General features: G+C 41.0%; 2 protein-coding genes across 2 annotated transcripts; both read left to right on the top strand.

The window, feature by feature from the left end:
• The first annotated feature begins 351 nt into the window (after window positions 1–351).
• Window positions 352–3,673, top strand: trmt112 (tRNA methyltransferase activator subunit 11-2). The gene is made up of 4 exons (XM_061788055.1): window positions 352–537; window positions 1,851–1,952; window positions 2,028–2,120; window positions 2,573–3,673. The coding sequence occupies exons 1-4, from the start codon at window positions 463–465 to the stop codon at window positions 2,672–2,674; spliced, it is 372 nt and encodes a 123-aa protein (XP_061644039.1). The 5' UTR covers window positions 352–462; the 3' UTR covers window positions 2,675–3,673.
• Window positions 3,674–3,811: 138 nt separating this feature from the next.
• On the top strand, window positions 3,812–18,282 carry tgfb5 (transforming growth factor, beta 5). The gene is made up of 7 exons (XM_061788045.1): window positions 3,812–6,415; window positions 11,629–11,792; window positions 13,488–13,620; window positions 13,704–13,814; window positions 15,798–15,981; window positions 17,385–17,538; window positions 17,909–18,282. Exons 1-7 carry the CDS (start codon window positions 6,049–6,051, stop codon window positions 18,065–18,067), a joined length of 1,272 nt encoding a protein of 423 aa, XP_061644029.1. The 5' UTR covers window positions 3,812–6,048; the 3' UTR covers window positions 18,068–18,282.
• Window positions 18,283–18,523: the final 241 nt, after the last annotated feature.

The raw sequence follows: 18,523 nt of genomic DNA on the forward strand, positions 1-18,523 counted from the left end.
ATATATTATTTTGGCAAAGGAGAACACTAACACGGATTTGAACGTTTTTGTGAATAATATTTGAAAGAAATAGGCCTTTTTGGACGTAGAGAAAGTTTTCGATCCCAGTTTTTGTATAGTGTATAAATCAATCGAATGAAAACCGTAACTACTGCTCACCGTCCGTAACGTCAGACGTGTACCACATCACGATTTAACATGAAATATTTGTTGTAATTACACTCGGGTTTTTTTAACGAGCTATTCATGTAAATGTATGTGTAGGCTGGCATTGCATCTTAATGAATGCGTCTTTTTAAATTTCATTTCTTTTCTTTTTTTCCCTTTTTTTCCCGTAGCCTTCATACGAGCAAATGTTTCCGCCGGGAAACATTTAAGCGACGCAACTTCCGTTCCACATGTTCCCGTGACATTAGCTTTTGCCGACATTGTTTTATTAAAATAATCTCTTTTTTTGTAAACATGAAGCTTCTTACGCATAACATGCTGACGTCTCACGTCAAGGGCGTAACGAAAGGGTATCCGCTGCTTATCAAGGTAAAAAAATAATAATAATAACTGAAAAGAAAGATGAGGTCCACCACGTTAAACGGCTCTTGTTCATTTGTTTTATATGCTGCTGTTTGAATCAAAACGGGGATGCACGCTCTTAGCCTGATAGCGTAAGAAATGTATGTGACTGGGTTGAAAAACAAATCATGACTTTTCATTCTTAACAGCAAGGAAGTGGTTTGCACGCCTGCCCCACAATTCTGAGATTCCGGGTCGAATCTTTGCTCTGGCCTTTCCTGTGTGGAGTTTGCATTTTCTCCGGGTGCCTTTGCTTCCTCGCACATTCCAAAAGTATAACTTAACTAACTGAAATTTGGAGGCGTTACCAGATGACACGCTGCACTGGAGAATAACAAGTGGAGTTACATTCAAGCTGTTTGTCCCCAACCCTTACTGCATTTGAAAAATCTCACGCCACAGCTGTTTATTGACATTCCCAATTCAAGTTAACAGTTAAACTAAACATCAAACAGAATTGCACATTATGTATATAACCAAACCACATAACTTTATCTTATGAAAGTCCCCTAGCTTTATGCTAAGACAATGGGAAACACCATAGATGGGCTAACAAGCCTAACATCGATATTGCGGAAGTTCTAAAAATCGTTTAAACAACTTATATTTGCACACAAGCAGTAGCAACACATTCAGATAGAGTATATAACAATACTCACAATCGTCACTGTCGGGCAGAAACCTGTCCAGATTTGTGCAATTTCATATTTTTTTCCACAAATCAGTGCTTTTGGTCAGTCCACTTGACCAATCTAAAGTGTTAAAAACGGCATGCTCTCTTTGACGATGCAATGTTAACGGCTCAGCAAATGCCATTTTGTTATTTTCCTGAAAAGTTACTGTTTTGAAGAAAGAAAGATTATGAATACCAGCGAAACATTCTTAGTCCTCTGTGAAAAACAACTAAGGCCTGATATACACACAAAAAATTTTCAAATCTTACAAGATTATTATTAGTTTTTTAAATCTGTGACAAGACCCCACACAAATTTAAGAAAATCAAGCATTGAACAGTTTTGGTTGTATTGTGTGTGGTGTGCTGAGATAATCTCAACAGAGGACACCACACACAAAGATTATGTTCCGCCGCCGATCTGAAAGTCTCGCGTGATCACACGTGATCTCACAAAAAACAAAGACGAGCAGACACTTCTGGAAATGCAGCGATGTTCCCTGAATCGCTGCTCCAGAAACTGTACTATTTATTTGAATGTGAACCAATTAAAAAGCCACTTTTCTTGATTATGTCCCCTTAAGGAGCTCATCTTTTCCCATTGCAGGCGACTGAGGTGAAGGTGAACGAGGTGGACTTCAACGCTCAGTTCGTCAGCCGCATGATCCCCAAACTTGATTGGAGCGCTTTGCTCCAAGCTGCGGACGAGGTGACGACAAGTCATGAATTTGATATATACTATGAAAACTATACACATAATTTGCGTTAATCTTTGTCACTGTAGTTGGGTCAGCGACAAGACCTGCCCAGTGAACTGATGACTGACTTTGAGAGCAATGAGGAGTTCCTCAAGAACGTGCATAGAGTTCTCTTGGAGGTGTGTAGCCGCTTATTACTAGTGTCTATAGTATTGTATGTGATTGCTTTAAGGCCTCTATTTTTAAATGAAGCAAGACAAGGGTGAAACCCATAGACATCATATAAACCGACACCGCCTTCAGTGCTGTATTATACTAAATTTGGCTTAACTACTCTGATTGTTTTCCCATACTGAGTTTCCCACTTTTACTGTGATATTATTGAAATATATATGGGAGTAATAGTTACGTTTGTGTGTGCGTGCGACTCAGACATTAACTTTGTGCACTAACTTTGTGCAGTGTTGGTAGCTTATGAAGTACAGTCCGTTTACTGACAATGTGCCACATCTAATATGGCGGACGCGCTGCCATCACAACGACTTCATCTCCCGATTGTTACTGTTGCTGTCATATTGACTTCTGGTGACCTCGAGTGGCGGCAGTGCGACTCATACGTGTACTGCTACAGGTGGAGGTGATTGAGGGCTGTCTGCAGTGTCCCGAGTCAGGACGAGAGTTCCCCATCTCCAAAGGGATCCCCAACATGCTGCTCAATGAAGATGAGGTGTAGACACATACACTCTGACAGACTGGACTGTGAGTGCGTGTTCCGAAAAAGGAGGTTTGAGTGTGGATCGGGTTCACGATGAGAGATAATCGGCTCGTTAATTTTTACTTTTTGCCATCAAAAATGGCCCCAATTGGACATTGAACCCCGTGTTGTTTTATCTGTATTTATTTCTGTCATCTTTTTTTTCCCCGTTTCTTAATAAAACCCTGCTGATATTCCCTTGTCAGCCAGAAGTGCTGTTAGATTTTTGTTGCAATTGTTTGTGTGTGCGAGTGAGTGAATGAATGCAAGAATGCGTGCGTGGTGTGAGTTGCCTTAAGAGCGTGAGCCAATGTGACAATGTGAGAGTGCGTGTGCGTTATTGTAGAGAGCACAGAGGTCCAGATGACGTGGCAGTGGCTCGTCTATATTTGGCTCGGAGGAAAAGAGCAGCAGACAGGCTGGAAGTTGTTTTTCACCATTCCCCCCCCCCCCTTTTTTTTTCTCTCCATTTTGAAGCCACACAATCACAGCAAGCAAAACCAGCGGACCCCCCCCCGCCCCCACCCGCATCTGCTTGGGGTCCCTTTGAGCACAAAAACCCATCAAGTGCTATCCGTCTTTAGTAAGGCAAGTTGAAACGAGCACGTAAACAACATTATCATTTTCAAAAGTGGGAGTGGGTGTGTGTGCCTTGACCCAAAACCCGGAGGCAGGACGAGTCCTACCTTTCTTTCCTTCTACTTAAAGCAATTACAGGCCTGTGCCCACAACTATAATGACAGTATGATGGGATTGCCGCATAGCACCAATAAAAGCCACACATGACAGATTAACAGTGCCGTGCAAATCCTGAACTGTAATTAACAATGAGATGGCTGGAAGATAAAGTGGCCTGCTGACTGATGTTAAATGCAGAGAGGCACTTAGAGCTGTGGCTTTGAAATGGCTGCAATCAACTAATGCTGTTTAATTCTACAGCTTCTATTTAGTTCAGCATTTTCTGAGGAATGAGATTTTTTATAATTTTTTTTTAGCCTGCACTATAGTCTGGAGGCAACCAGCCACGTACTGCCGATGCAGACGCAATCCACTTACACGATCAACAAATGTTTCATAAATATTGGGTGTGTTCTAATTCAACAATGTCATAATCACTTAAGGTCTTGTTTTGATTAAATTCAAATATTTACATTTCTATTAATCCCCCATGCCGGTCTTCATTTTTAGCTGTACTTCATTGGTTGTGCCATATTATTTATATTACATTCTTAAAGATATGCATCAATATTCTTGATTTTTTTTTTTTCATATATAAGTAAGTGTGAAAAATTTTGTGACATATTTTTCGCTAATATTAGCCACTAACTGTTCTGCTGGTTGGCACAGATAACCCTTTATTATTACTTAAGATTTGGTGTCACTTGTAAAATGTTCTGTGGCACAAATGTCAAAGGCCTCTGGTAATCTTATCCTGGAAATATTTTAGTTTGTGTGTGTGTGTGTATATTTTGTTTACTAAAACACGACGGACACAAAGCTTCTCATGCAGATGCTAAGCTAACTAGCCACTAGCTGTCAGCTTCTGTCTCTGTTTTGATGTCACTTGAGTGTGTTTGTTTTTACCAGTTAGGTTCCTCAATGTACTTTTGTTTTTCCTAAACGAGTGAATTAAATGAGGAGTTCTGCACTCTCATCGCTATCGTAAAATAATCCTTAGTGGCCAATTAGCTTCTATTTCTCTTTGTGTATTTGGTGTTATTTGTAGAATTTTGTGTGGCAAAAATGTAAAAGTACTGCATTAATCACACGTTGTTTCTGTTTTTTTTTTTTTAATTAAACCATGAGTAACAAAGCTATCTGTTTTTCCCCCTCACATCAGATGCTAACTAGCTGTTAGCTGTCAGTTAACTTATGTTTCTCTTTAAAGGCCACTGGATTATTACTTGGTGAATATGTAAAATGCATCTGTTAGTTTAGTTGGTAGTTATTTGTTAGTGTTTTTTAAAAATGAAAACAAGACTGACCCATAGCTAACAGGACTTCCGTTTTGCCCTCCTCTCTACATGCTAAGCTAACAAGCTGCTAGCTGTCAGCTTCTGTCTCCATTTACTGGCCACTTGAGGATTGTTATTTTTAGAATAAATTAAATATGTCCCTCTCTGTGTGTTCCCACTTCGGCGAGAGAGTGAAATGGCTCTTATCCACAAGTCACACTCCCTTCCCCATTCGGTAGCAGCCCGCCTCCCAACCTCCCACACACGGGCCGCTGCTCCCAGCCCCGCCCCGCCTCGCCTCGCCTCCGGCTCTCCATTTCTCGGGGGGCTGCGTGGCTTAGTCGGCGCAGCTCGTGATGGAGCCCTACCCCGCAGCAGGTCTGCACACAACCCAGCAGACCCCGCTTCATCTTCCCTAAAAGCGGCCCCTCCACCACAAGGACTTCTTTCATCCATCTTTGAGCTCCTTTTATTTTTCTACCCGTGTTTTAATGTTTATGCGAGGGGGCACTACTTTACAACATAACGGTTATTGTTCAATAACAATAACCCCCCCCCCGGTTTAGCTAGGTTTTGTTTACCTGTAGCAAGGATAAAAGGAGCTTTTTGGAGCGTAATAGTCTTTTTTGGGGGGAGTAATACGAGCTTTTTTAGGGGCTACTAAGAGCTTCTTGGAGGGTAAAAGGAGCTTTTGGGGTCTTTCACCAAGCCTGTGGTAGGTTCATTCGGAGTCGGCTATGTGTCCCCTTTGGCCCCGCCGATGTGCTTGTCGGCGGTGAGGAGACGTGAGCACCCAAGTGAGGTGAAGCTTATCATGGGCTGAGTTTTTTTGTTTTTGTTTTTTTTTTGTTATCCGCAGGACGGGCACTGGAGAAGTATACACATTTTCGGACTAATTACGTTTAATTATCTTTTAAGTGTGGGACTAGTTATTTTGGAGTAGCTCGCGCAGGTGCTGGGTAGCCTAGATTAGCTCGCTCGAGACAAGTTGCAAATTTTGTCTTTTTAAAGAAAAAAAACCCCACTGGAGTTGAGTTATGTCGTCCACCATTTATACAGTTACTTTTAAAATGATATTTTAACTTTTTCAAAGTTTCGTTATAAAGTGAAGTTGAGGAGCAGTCGGTGGTTTACAGTTGAGTCTAGCCTGATATCAGCCTCCTCTTTTTTTTTTTTTTTTTTTTTAATGTGCTTTTTGGGAGTAGTAGTTGTTTATCGTGGTGACTTTAACTCTGACGCACGCGTTCACGCTCGGTGTTTAAGTTTTGGCTTTTAGTTGCAGTCTCCCTTCCCTTAAGGAGTCTCTCCCCCCCCCCCCCCCCCCCCCCCCCCCAAAAAAAAAAGTCTGACTGCCCCGCGGCCGTTCCGCGACTCTCTGTCCCATCCTCTGCTCGGACAATGTGGCTGTCTCGCCTGGCTCTGCTGCTCCTTCTCCGGCTGTCCGTCGCGCTGGTCAAGGGCATCAACACTTGCGCCTTCATCAACCTGGACGAACAGAAGTCGCGGCGCATCGAGGCGGTGCGCGGCCAGATCCTCAGCAAGCTGCGCATCCAGAGCCCGCCGGACGACGACGACGAGGCGGCGGTTGCGGCGGCCGGAGGTGCGGTGCCCGCGGAGGTCATTTTGCTGTACAACAGCACTCGGGAGCTGCTGAAGGAGAGAGCGCGACTGACGGATTCGACGTGCGAACGAGAGAGCAGCGAGGAGGACTACTACGCTAAAGAAGTGCAGAGGATTGACATGCTGCCCTCGCGCACGCAAACCAGTGAGTCCATTCGTGCGTCTTTTTTCCAGCACAAATGCATCCACTGTGCAGAGGGAAACATTAAAATTTCACGTAATTGGTCCTTCAAATAATGTATCTTTGTTCATCTATCCATGCCAGTGACATATAGTGACAAGCAGAACAATGAAAGGTTCTTCCGCTAGATGGCAGTGTCGCCTTGAGTTGAATTGAAATGAATGCAATTGTCATTAGTACGTTCTCGCACCACGAAAACGGCAAAATATTTTGTAATGAGATTTTTGATAGGACTCTACGGTGTTGTTTAATATAAACATACAGTAATAACATAAATATAATATACAGTAAATAAACAGTTTGCGCATCATAATTTCTTGCTTCAATGCCCCTTGACGTGCTCTTTCTGGTGTGCAAGTGTCTCACTAAGCAGCAGTAATCTTAGTTGTTTTTCACAGAGGATAAAGAATATATGCCTGTGAGTATTGTTATATTGTCTGTCGACGTGTTGTTGCCCCATTAGTGTTTTAATATCCACTGTTTAAAGGGGTTAAAAGTCCCACAGCATTGGTACTATAGTTTTGTTCGTCCGTCTATGGCTTTTTGCATTTGCAAATCATTTATATACTTAGGCTAAATACACAACATGTAATTGTAATGGGTACTGATTAATGCAAACGGCTACCAATTTGATAAACACATTGGAAATAACACATTTGCTGTAATTACCTTTCATTATTTGTTATTAACAATTATTGATATTCATCGATGTGAAGACACTGATCATATGTAGCGATGCCCTAAAATTAATATTCTTGGCCTAAAATGAGGAAGCCATGGCTGAAAACCAAAACACTAAAATAAATTATTATCCCAATTATAAGTAAGATTGCATTTATGGCTATGACTTCAGAGGTGCCAACCTATAGAAATTCACTTCCTGAATATTTGTCTGCATTTCCATATTTTTAAATTTATGTCAAGAACATTACCGCAGGACAGTTATTGCAGTATATTGTGTAATAGGTTAACAAGAATTCAGCATACTGTTCAATTGCACAACATAATCATAACTTTATCATAATTATGATTGTGATGTGAAACATCACCTGATTTGACTTTGCATTTTGATTGGCCGTAAACATCTGTGATGTGACATCGACTCGTGGAACCTCATACACTTGGAATTGCTTGCCGTACAATTATTCACAATTTAAATCAGTTCTCAAGTGTCCGACTGTAAAATGCTTCTGTCAAAATACCCCAAGCATCAAGAATAACATCAGACTTTACACCCTCCATTTGGATCCTAGTTGAAACTCCATGCAAATAAGCCATACACTGGTCACCTTGCGCCCTCAACTGTTGGACCAATGCCAAGTGAAGTACAGCTTTCGTGGGTGGCTACTTGTTGCGCATCACGTCTAAAAAAAAAAAAAAAAAAAAGCGAATGACAAGTGCGAAGTGCACACAAGCAGCATCATCATCAGCCGCAGCATTGAATGTATTTTCACCTGCATGCACTTCATCACCAATTCACTGAAATACATTAGATTAGTCAATTAGCGTAGTGGATCCAACTATTTGTACACAGTACAAGCAATTAAATGCAAAAGGACATTCTCCATCTGTCCCCTTTCAATAAGAAATGACTAAATATTTCATATATTGTTGATCATTTTGTCATTTGCTTCTTTGTTGTGTAAAAGCAAAGTAAAAAGAAGTGGCTCTCATAAATAGTATGATTAAGACACTTGAAAGAAGACAGTCCCTGTACATATAGAAAAGTGGCCATTACTAAAACACATGACCTATTCTCCTGCCAACACTGCGCTTTTCAGGAATAATGTTCCATTTGCGCTATTTAAGTCGAGTTTCGAGGGCAAGTGATGGTCATTTTGACATGTCGACTTGGAGAACCCCTCGGAATTTCAGCCCGTACAATCTTACAGGTGGATAATTCTAATTGTACTTGTCAGCCAATTGGAGAAAGGCCTTACCCAATTGCAGACAAAACCAAAGGGTCGAGGAGATATGTTGAGAAATAATGAAGTTATACTGTTTTGTTTTGTTTTTTTTAACCAGATTTTCTATAGGTGATATCACACAACGTTCCCCAAAAACAAAAACATTTCTCCGCAACCCATCATCCGAGTTTAAAAATTCTCGGTGTGTTGTACTCGGGTTGACGTGGCCATTCCATCCAGACTTCGCAAGTTCGCATTTTGTAGACTGTCAGTCATTTTTGGGAACTCTTGTCACATCGCTAATATATACTGTCGTACTTTTGTTCAACAAAAATATAGTTCGGCCTCGACTTATAAGTGACCGGTTTCATTGCTTGGCCTTTGCTTTTTTTTTCTTTCCTTTCCACTTGAGTTATGAGCGCTAGCTATAGTGGCAGCAAACTTCACAACAAGCAACAGTTTGACAGGCGGTAAACAATTCTTCAAAAAAGATTCCAAGTGCTCACTTCAAGCTGTTAATTGCCCCTCCCAGTTGAAGTTTACTTTAAAACTAAACATAAAACCGAGAGAATTACACATTGTGTATTTAACTAAAGCACATTTATTTTGTCTTACAAAAGTCCACTACATTAATGCTAACACACAATGCAAAATAGTGTAGATGGGCTCACAAAACTAGCATTGATGTTGCAGCACTTAAAAAAACAACAACATTTAAATAACTTATATTTGAACACAAGTAGTAGCAACACATGCAGAGAGAACATATAATACTCAGGCGTATATTTTTTGGCCTCTGTGGGAAAAACAACTAATATTATTGTAGCTTAGATGTGTCAGTCTACTGTGTTTCATCATCAAATCTATGTGAAGCATGTCTGGATGTATTATACTACCCCCTGGTGGCCAAGGCCCACACACCAGAGCGAGCGGCACAATACCCAGTGAATTATCGTGATGCACAAACTGTTGTTCTTTAAACTGTTGAATTCTGTTCAAATTTCTGTATGTTTTTATGAAGTACAATACAAAAGAGTACTATTTGTTTATGTTTAAAAACATGTTTTGGTGCTTTTTGTCCACTGGAACTTATTAATTCATTTCAATGAGGAAAGATAATTTAATGTACAAGTGTGGTCAAGGCAAACATTCAGCTCCTAAGTCAAGGCACCACTGTACTTCCATTGCTAGTTTCACTTTTGATTTGGGGTAATCATTTTAAAACGGGCAATGCATGGTTGCAGGGACTATATATCCCACTGGATATCTCCTGGATATTCCAATACACTCGTAATGTAAACACAATCCAACAAAAATATCACTAATGTAAAAAATAATCTCTCAAGGACATGGCAGACACATAAGATCTACATCTTCCAATGTATAATTTAGCAACGTATCATTTCATTCTATATATGGCTGAGCTAAAAACATACAAAGAGAGTGTAGTATTCCCTATGTACAGTACACTGTAAAAGTATTTGCCCCCTTCTCATTCTTCTTAAACATTTTTTTTTATTTTTATATTTTTTGCATAGTTTCCCCACTTTGTTTAAGATCATAAAAATGTATATATCAGATAAATATTACCCAGGTAAATATAAAATGGTTCCATCAATCACAGCAAGTCATCCAGGTCCTGAAGGAGAAAAGCACCCCTGACCATCACACGACCACCACCCTGTTTGACTGTTGGTATGTTGTTCTTTTTCTGAAATACATTAATGGCAGATGTAACGAGACGCACACCTAAAAAGTTCAACTTTCGTCTCAATCCATAGAATATCCTCTCAAAAGTCTTGGGCATCATTCAGATTTTTTTTTCCAAAAGTAAGACAAGCCTTTATGTCAGCAGTGGTTTTCACCTTGGAACTCTGCCATGGATGCCATATTTGGCCCGTATCTTCCTTATTGTTGAGTTATGAACACTGACCTTAACTAAGGCAATGGAGGCCTTCAGTTCTTTGGATGTTGTTGTGGGGTCTTTTGTGACCTCTTAGATTAGTCGTTGCTGTGCTCTAGCAGTAATTTTTGTAGGCCGGCCACCTCTGGGAAGGTTCACCACTGTTCTTGCTTTCTCCATTTGTGGATAACTGCTCTCGTGGTGGTTCACGGAGGTCCTAAAGCTTTAGAATTGACTTTGTAACTCTTTCCAGACTGATAGATGTCAATTACTTTATTTCTCAACTGTTCTTGAATTTCTTTGGCTCATGGCATTTTGTTGCAGCTTTCTAAGTGATTTCTTGAACAGGCCTGGAGGTAATCAGGCTTATGTGTGGTCAGTGAAAATGAACTCAGCTTTCCCCAAAAATGTGATTAGCCACAGTTAATTCATGATTTAACAAGGGGGTCAGTTACTTTTTCCACACAGGGCCAGGTAGTTTTGAATAGTTTCTTTCCCCTAATAAATATAATCACCATTTAACAACTTCATTTTATGATTACATAGGTTATCTTTTTTCTGATATTTACATTTGTTTGACGATCTTAAAGTAGGGAAACTATGCAAAAAAAAAAAAGAGGCACATACTTTTTCACGGCACCGTCTGCCTCACAGTTTTGAGGACCAGGGTTCAATCCCCGGCCCCGCCTTTGTGGAGTTTGCATGTTCTCCCCATGCCTGCGTGGGTTTTCTCTGGGCACTCCGGTTTCCTCCCACATCCCAAAAACATCCATGGTAGGTTAATTGAAGTCTCTAAATTGCCCCTAGGTGTGAATGTGAGTGCGAATGGTTGTTTGTTTATGTGTGCCCTGCAATTGGCTGGCAACCAGTTCAGGGTGTACCCCACCTCCTGCCCGAAGATAGCTGGGATAGGCTCCAGCACACCCGTGACCCTTGTGAGGATAAGCGGCTTGGAAAATGGATGGATGGATATTTAAGCTGTCTTCGTACCCCTGACTTAGGCAGAAGTGGGGCATCAAGGTTGAAAAGTCACTGACTGTGCCGTCTGCTTCTCCAGACATCACGTCAATGGTGGAAGTGCTACTGAAAGGCCACTAAATGTTAGGGTATGAATAAAAGAAACACACACACTGGCATCGCAGGAATACACTGGTTATGTAACCCCTGCAATCAATCCATCTACTGCCACAACGGTCAAAGCCACACAGGGTATTCACGGGCTTACTGTCCAAACTTTTCATTTGTTTTTCATCACCGCTCATCATGTACTGTATGTCGACTTGAACAATAGCACAAACACCGTGTTTGAGAAGATAGGAGTTTAGCATCGTCATTTTGTCTTTTTTTTTTTCTTTTTCTTCCTGCAGACGCGGTGCAGCCACTGCCGCTGGACCCACATTACAGAAGTGTCCAGTTTGACGTGAGCAGTGTGGACCTGACAAACAGCACGCTGGTCAAGGCTGAGTTCAGGATCTTCCGAGCCCCCAACCCGCAGGCCCAGGCCTCCGAGCAGAGAGTGGAGATCTATCAGGTAAGACACTCAAAACAGACATTTTTAATATGGTTTTAAAGGGGACCCACATGTGTTGTAAAAGAAACAAGACTACTTTTGTGCTATGTTGTTTATTTTGTCTAAAAGTAGTGAATATGTCAACAGTCGACTGTGTGAAATGTTTTCTGGCTGCTGGCAAGTATTTCACACCACTCACAGAATTCCTATGAAAGCGAGTCACCTTCATTTGCATGCCGCCTGTTTTTTTTTGTTTTAATGTTATGACCATAGAGGGTTGGCATGTGTTAGTTAGGTCCAGTTGAGTAAATGAGCCTCCTTGGCCGCAGTGGAAATGAGCACTCAAAGGGAGCGCAAACCTGTGCCAATGACAAACACTGAACACTAAGAATCCAGGAACTGCACCAACATTTAATGGCTCCTTCTTGACACCTCCCCAAAGTGTTGTGGAAATCCATTAGTCAAGTAGTTTTTGCATTATCCTGCACACTACTAACAGGCATATAAATCAGGAGTCATAGGAAGTAGTGGAAATTAAATTTTACTTTCAACAGGTTCTATTTGTCTGTCTGTCTATCAAAAAAATAAAAACAAAACTAAAATAGGCCACTTTTGTCGCACTCTGCTCCATTTCCAGTTCTATGGTGTGGCTGAGCGATATGGCCTTAAAATAAAATCCTGAAAAATGTGATTTCCGATTTGTATTAATACTTTTTTTTCCCCAAAAGAAAAGCAAATTACAATAACATTATCCAAAGTTTGGAGAGAATGGCAAAACACAACACACAATACATTTTAAGCATTTGACAATTTAACATGGGCTTTCACTTGTATAGCTCTTTTCCACCTTCGAGGTACTCAAAGCGCTTTCACATCGTCTCATTCATCTAGTGATGACACAGCATCAGGAGCAATCAGAGGTTCAGTATCTTGCTCACGGACAGTTGGACATGGTTATGGGGGCCTAGGATCAAACCCACAACCTTTGGGTTGTGAAACGACCACTCTGCTATCTGAGCTATTTTTTTTCTGTTGTTTTATGCATAACAATGGTCTGTGACATGGTTTAAGTCTGTTTGTCGATTGCAAAAGTCAATAAACAAAACGGAGGATTTTGAAATCGCTGATGTGACGTAGTTTTGTCACTTAATGTTCAGGTACCTGCCCACTTTCTCAAATCAGATAAATGGCAACATGACATTTTAAGGGTTTTAAGCGAGCGAGTCTCAGCCGCTGCGGAGTCATACATATAGTCTATAAAGTACACATATGTGGTGTTTTGCAACAATACTTAACGGTAGTCATAATTTATGAAGTAACAGTGGATGAAATAGCGAAGCTTGCATTCATTGTCGCCAGAGATGGTCATTGCAGCAGGTTCAATTCCAGTGAATGGGAGCGGATGACGAGCCGATGACAAGTCTAAACCTTCAAATATCCTCCCTCTCTTTTTATTTTCATCAATGTCACCTTCCCCTTTTAGTGGAACAACAGTCCAGCGCTTGGTAAATTGTGCTTTAAAATGATAGTAACGGTGGATATTCATCCAACTGGGCTATTTTTGTGATTATAAAACACAATACAAAAATTTTTGTTGGCATGTTTTGTAGAGCTGGAAAAAATGAACGGCATTTCCATTCATTTCAATTGTGAAAGATAATTTGAGATACAAAAGCAACCTTTCTGGGATTTGAATGTATGTGTCTGTTGCGTCAGCTGCTGAAACCAGATGAGAAGAGCACATCCACACAGCGCTACATTGACTCTCGCACCGTGCAGCCGCGGGCGAAGGGAGCCTGGCTCTCCGTGGACGTCACCGAAACCGTCAAGGACTGGGTGTCGGAGCCAGGTCAGCGTCACATCTATCCTCACGTTCAAACATTCTTGTGCTGTTCTTCTCACACCTGTCCTTTCGTTCGCCTCTGCTGGCAGAGAACAATCTGGGCTTGAAACTGGGGGTCCACTGTCCCTGCTGCACCTTTGTCCCCTCCACCAACAACATTGTTCCCAACAAGAGTGAAGAACTGGAGGCTCTCTTTGCAGGTTTGCTGCAATTTTGATTCTATTTTATGGCTGGGCAAGCTGAACAACACAAATCTGCCTTTGTGTGTGTCTCTCTCTCTCTCTCTCTCTCTCTCTCCAAACACACACACACATGTATATTTACTGCATGTCCCTTGTAAACAAGCTAGTAAAGTGCATAGCCATACTGTACTATCTATCTATCTATCTAAAATATTCTGACTTTACAAAGATATTAATGTTCAGTTTTGATCGTATTAATTTAACAATATGATCATTATTGCAGTTTTTCTCACCTTTATTGAGCCAATGCACATACTTTATTTTACATTGGAAAACTCTCACGGCTCACCAACAAACAAAAATGTAAGTAAAGTATATATACTGAAATAATGACGATCATGTATCAATTTACTCGCAAATGTACTTCCTCAGTGTGAAATATGGGCCTGTTTAGTTGAACAGAAAGCTATTGTTTTCTTGTATGAATGACAACAGTGGGAGATCATTTAATTGTTCTGCCTGTCACTATACGTCACTGGAATAGTTAGATCAATCAAGATAGATTATTTGTACATAAATAATAATTTAAATTGGAGTGGCCCACCTGATGATAGCTCATGGCACAGTGGTTGGCAATCACTACATTATTGTACTGCTTCATACTGAAATTTGTTCCTTATATTTGACTCCATCACATAACTAACCGAAATATTACACAGCTCTCAATACACTGCGGTACATTTCTACACTACTGCAAACCACAATAATAAACAGGTTGTTAAATGACAGGCAATCAAAACGTATATTGAGAAAGTGGTCTTTATGTCTGTGTATTATATATGAACCGTAAAATGTGTTCAACACAGCATGAAGTTCCAAACGTCAGGTGAGTGTTAACACAAGAAATGTGCCAGTCACCAGATGATTAATGATTCAGTGTCACACTACCCTGCTAAATAATGGCCACACTGTTCTCCAACACACACTGTGATAGTATTGCCCAACACACGTGCGTGCGCAGCTTCGACGGGGCTCCAAATGACTGCCCTGTCCTCCCAATTTACACCCGGCTCCAATGTTCCCCCCCGCCCTCTTTATGTCAACAAAAATATCAATGTTTGATTCTGCTGTAAAACAAGCAAGGGTCTTGTATTAATGGGCTCCCCCCTCACTGGCTACACACGCACGAATAAACATTTGAAATAGGTCGTGACGTGGTCTAACATGTTAGCATGCTAACACCTGCTCATTAGCCAAATGACAGGATGACTAGGGTGTTGTCGGTCCTGCAGGGAGTTATTAAGTAAAATATTTGACACCTTTAAGAGAACTGCCTGGACATGTTTGAAGACATCCAGTAGGAGAACATTGTGAACTCAACATGAAAATCATATTTAACACCATGATTCTGTACATGTTTTGGGATTAATAAAACCAGTTGTGTAATCACAGGGAAAATTAACACAATTGTTTAGACACTAACAGTAATAAAATGGATGTGATTATGGAGAGGTAAATATATTACAACTACAATGGCTTCTAGTTGATCACGTTGTGGGTACAGAAACTCAGTGTGTGCACGGATATTATGTAAATTAGCCCCACTGTTTCATAATCGTGCAAAACAGCTCACAGACATATTTTGAGAAATACGCAGCTAAGAAAAGATTTACTTGGTTAGTTTCACAGTTGATGTGTGGGAAGGCACTCCAAACACAACACTTGCTCGTATCTTGGCGCGCAGCTCTCCCTTAACGTTCGTCACGGAAGCACAATGAATATATGTTTAAGTGTGGATAGTGTGATTAAGCCGGAGAACCCAGAGAAAACCCACGAAAGCACGTGGAGAACATGCAAACTCCATATGGAAAGCCGAGATTCCAAAGCAGAACCGTGGTAACCACTCATCCGCTCCCCAACATTCTGATTGTTTTCAGTTCAAGTGGCGCTGTCTTCTTTAGAGACAAACTGGACTCAAAAAAGGTCATGTTTTTTGCATAGGCGTGGACGACGAACAGCTGCGACAGCTAAAGAAGCAGAGCCAGGTGAAAGGTCAGCAGGCTGATTTCAGCAGCAAGACTCCTCACCTCATCCTCACCCTGCTGCCCAGTGACCGGGTGGACAACCCGGCCAAGAGGAACCGCAAGAAGAGGGCGGCGGCCACCGACGCGGCCACCTGCTCGCGGTATGACTGTTACAATAATGAGGTCATATTTTTTAGGGAAAAAAATGTTGGAATGTTATGAGAATAGTTGTATTTTTAAGATAATGTGTTTTTTTTTTTAATGAATATTTTGGAAAAACCCGCGAAGCACTGAAGCCGCAAAACGGCGAGGGAACACTGTATATGGGAAAAAAGGTAGCTAGTGTGACGTTGCGATGACGTCCATCCACTGGCTCCTGCTGATTCTCGGGTGAGCTGCGAAAATCGACTACGAATCAATTATCAAATTCATCTAAATTAAACTATTTTGATAGTCGATTAATTGTTTAGAGACTTGTTTAACTTAAAATATTCAGAATCCTTGTAATTTGCCGCTCAACAGTAAATATTCTCAGATTTCTGTTGTCCTCCATGAAAGCAGGCTGATTATCTTTGTGTTTAATCAAAATAAGGTATCTTTAGACATTTGCTTTTACTTTGGAAAACAATGATCAAAATTTTAGATTATTTTCTGAGATATTATGGACTACACTGAATCTTAATCAATTTATGTTTGTGCATTTTCTGCACTGTCAATTTGAAATAATGTCCTGTTTTTGAATAAATGGATGGTAATTAAAAAATGTTTTTTTATCCGTTTCATCAATTAATCGAAAAAAATAATCGAGATTAATTGATGACTAAAATAATCATAAGTTGCAGCCCTAATATATTTGTAACATTAGACATATCAAACTGGAATGAAAGTACACCTTTTTCACAACCCCTAGGTACTGGTATACGTTTATACAATGTAAAGGAATTGTTTTCCTTTTCCGTATACCAATGTATTATGTGCTCTATCGACTTTTGCCGATTTGTTTGGGGAAAAATGCACATTATACATTATGGTACAGTATATTCCCCCCTCCTCCCAAAAAATGCCTTCTGTTCTTGGGAAAAATATGACTTTATTTATGCAGGGATGTCAGATTTATGTGATCTGTCACATCATATCAGCGCTTTTAATTGGCCCAAAGCTATGGTAGTTGTGTATTAGGTTTGTTTTACTGGTGCGGCAGTCTTCACATGTGATTATGCATTATTTTTAAATTGATACGACGTAATCATTTCTAAGTAACCCCGAAATTTGTAAACTGTAGTGTATTTCATATACAACGGTGCGTTTTCACCGAGCAAAAACATAAAATCTGGCTGACCCCAGACATTTGAACAGTAGTGTACGTCATGTTGAAACGGACTACAAAGTGACTTTTGTGACGATTGTTTGTGAAGACTGGTGTCTCAGTTTAGACTACTCCATGTTTGATTTAGTCTAGCTCAAACCCTCTGGCAGCCTTGCGTTGTCATTACACTTTTCCTTTGTCATTTTCCCATGACCCAACTTTAAACACCCCTTTTCTATGTGTGCGTGCGTGTGTTAGTGGTTCCGAGTCGGGCTGCTGCCTGCGTTCGCTCTACATCGACTTCCGGCGCGACCTCAACTGGAAGTGGATCCACGAGCCCAAAGGTTACAAGGCCAACTTCTGTGCCGGCAACTGTCCTTACCTCTGGAGCGCCAACAACCACTACAACATGGTGGGCTTCTGCTTGTTGTTTTCAGTAAGGCAACACCTATTTGAGGTGGAAATGCGTGACAAACAACATTGGCTTCAAAATGTCAGTGAAGGCATCATGTGAGGCAGCTGCTCGACATCAACACTAAACAATTCATGTACTGTCTGCTTAATGTGTTTATGTTTATGTGTCAGCATGTACAGGCAGTAATGTACAGACATGAAAAGCTTCCCTCAGGCTTGTACATTAAATGACTGACCCACATCTTACACAAACTAGAACTAGGAATGATTTTATATACCCACCTAACTAACCTTTTGCTGACTTTGACTGGAAGCAAAATGCTGAAATTGTGCGCGATAATGTGTGTGTGTTTGTTTGCGCGTGTCAGATCCTGCCCCTGTACAACAAGCTGAACCCCGAAGCATCAGCGTCGCCCTGCTGCGTCCCCCAGGACCTGGAGCCGCTCACCATCATGTACTTCATCGGGCGCAGCCCCCGTGTCGAGCAGCTCTCTAACATGGTGGTCAAGTCCTGCAAGTGTCGCTAGAGACCCCCCCCGACCCCCCGAACTCTCTATTTGAGACTGTAAATAAGTCCACATGCATACAGTGGATCCGGAAAGTATTCACTGCACTTCACTTTTTCCACATTTTATATTTGTTTTTTTCCCCTCATAATTCAAAAAGTGAAGCCCTGTGAATAATTTACGGTTGCACTTTATATACAGTAAACATGCTGTGTATTAAACAGTACAATACAGTACTTCTATGTGTGTCTCTTAGCAAAGGATTCTTTTATCTCCACTGTGTTCCTTGTGATGTTTGCTGTCCTTCGCATTGGATTGTTTGTACTGTAGCTAGACAAGAGGAAGAGAAAGAAAGAGAGGAGCCGTGTTGAAGTGAGCAAGCAAGCCGAGGCCCTGCCAGCTCGCTGTGGTCCGGGCCCCAAAATGTGCCCCGGTGAAAACAGGATGCGCTTTTCGCTTTTTTTCACAAAAAGGCAT

Source organism: Phyllopteryx taeniolatus, chromosome 10 (assembly GCF_024500385.1).
Source record: "Phyllopteryx taeniolatus isolate TA_2022b chromosome 10, UOR_Ptae_1.2, whole genome shotgun sequence".
In the NCBI taxonomy this organism is placed as follows: Eukaryota; Metazoa; Chordata; class Actinopteri; order Syngnathiformes; family Syngnathidae; genus Phyllopteryx; species Phyllopteryx taeniolatus.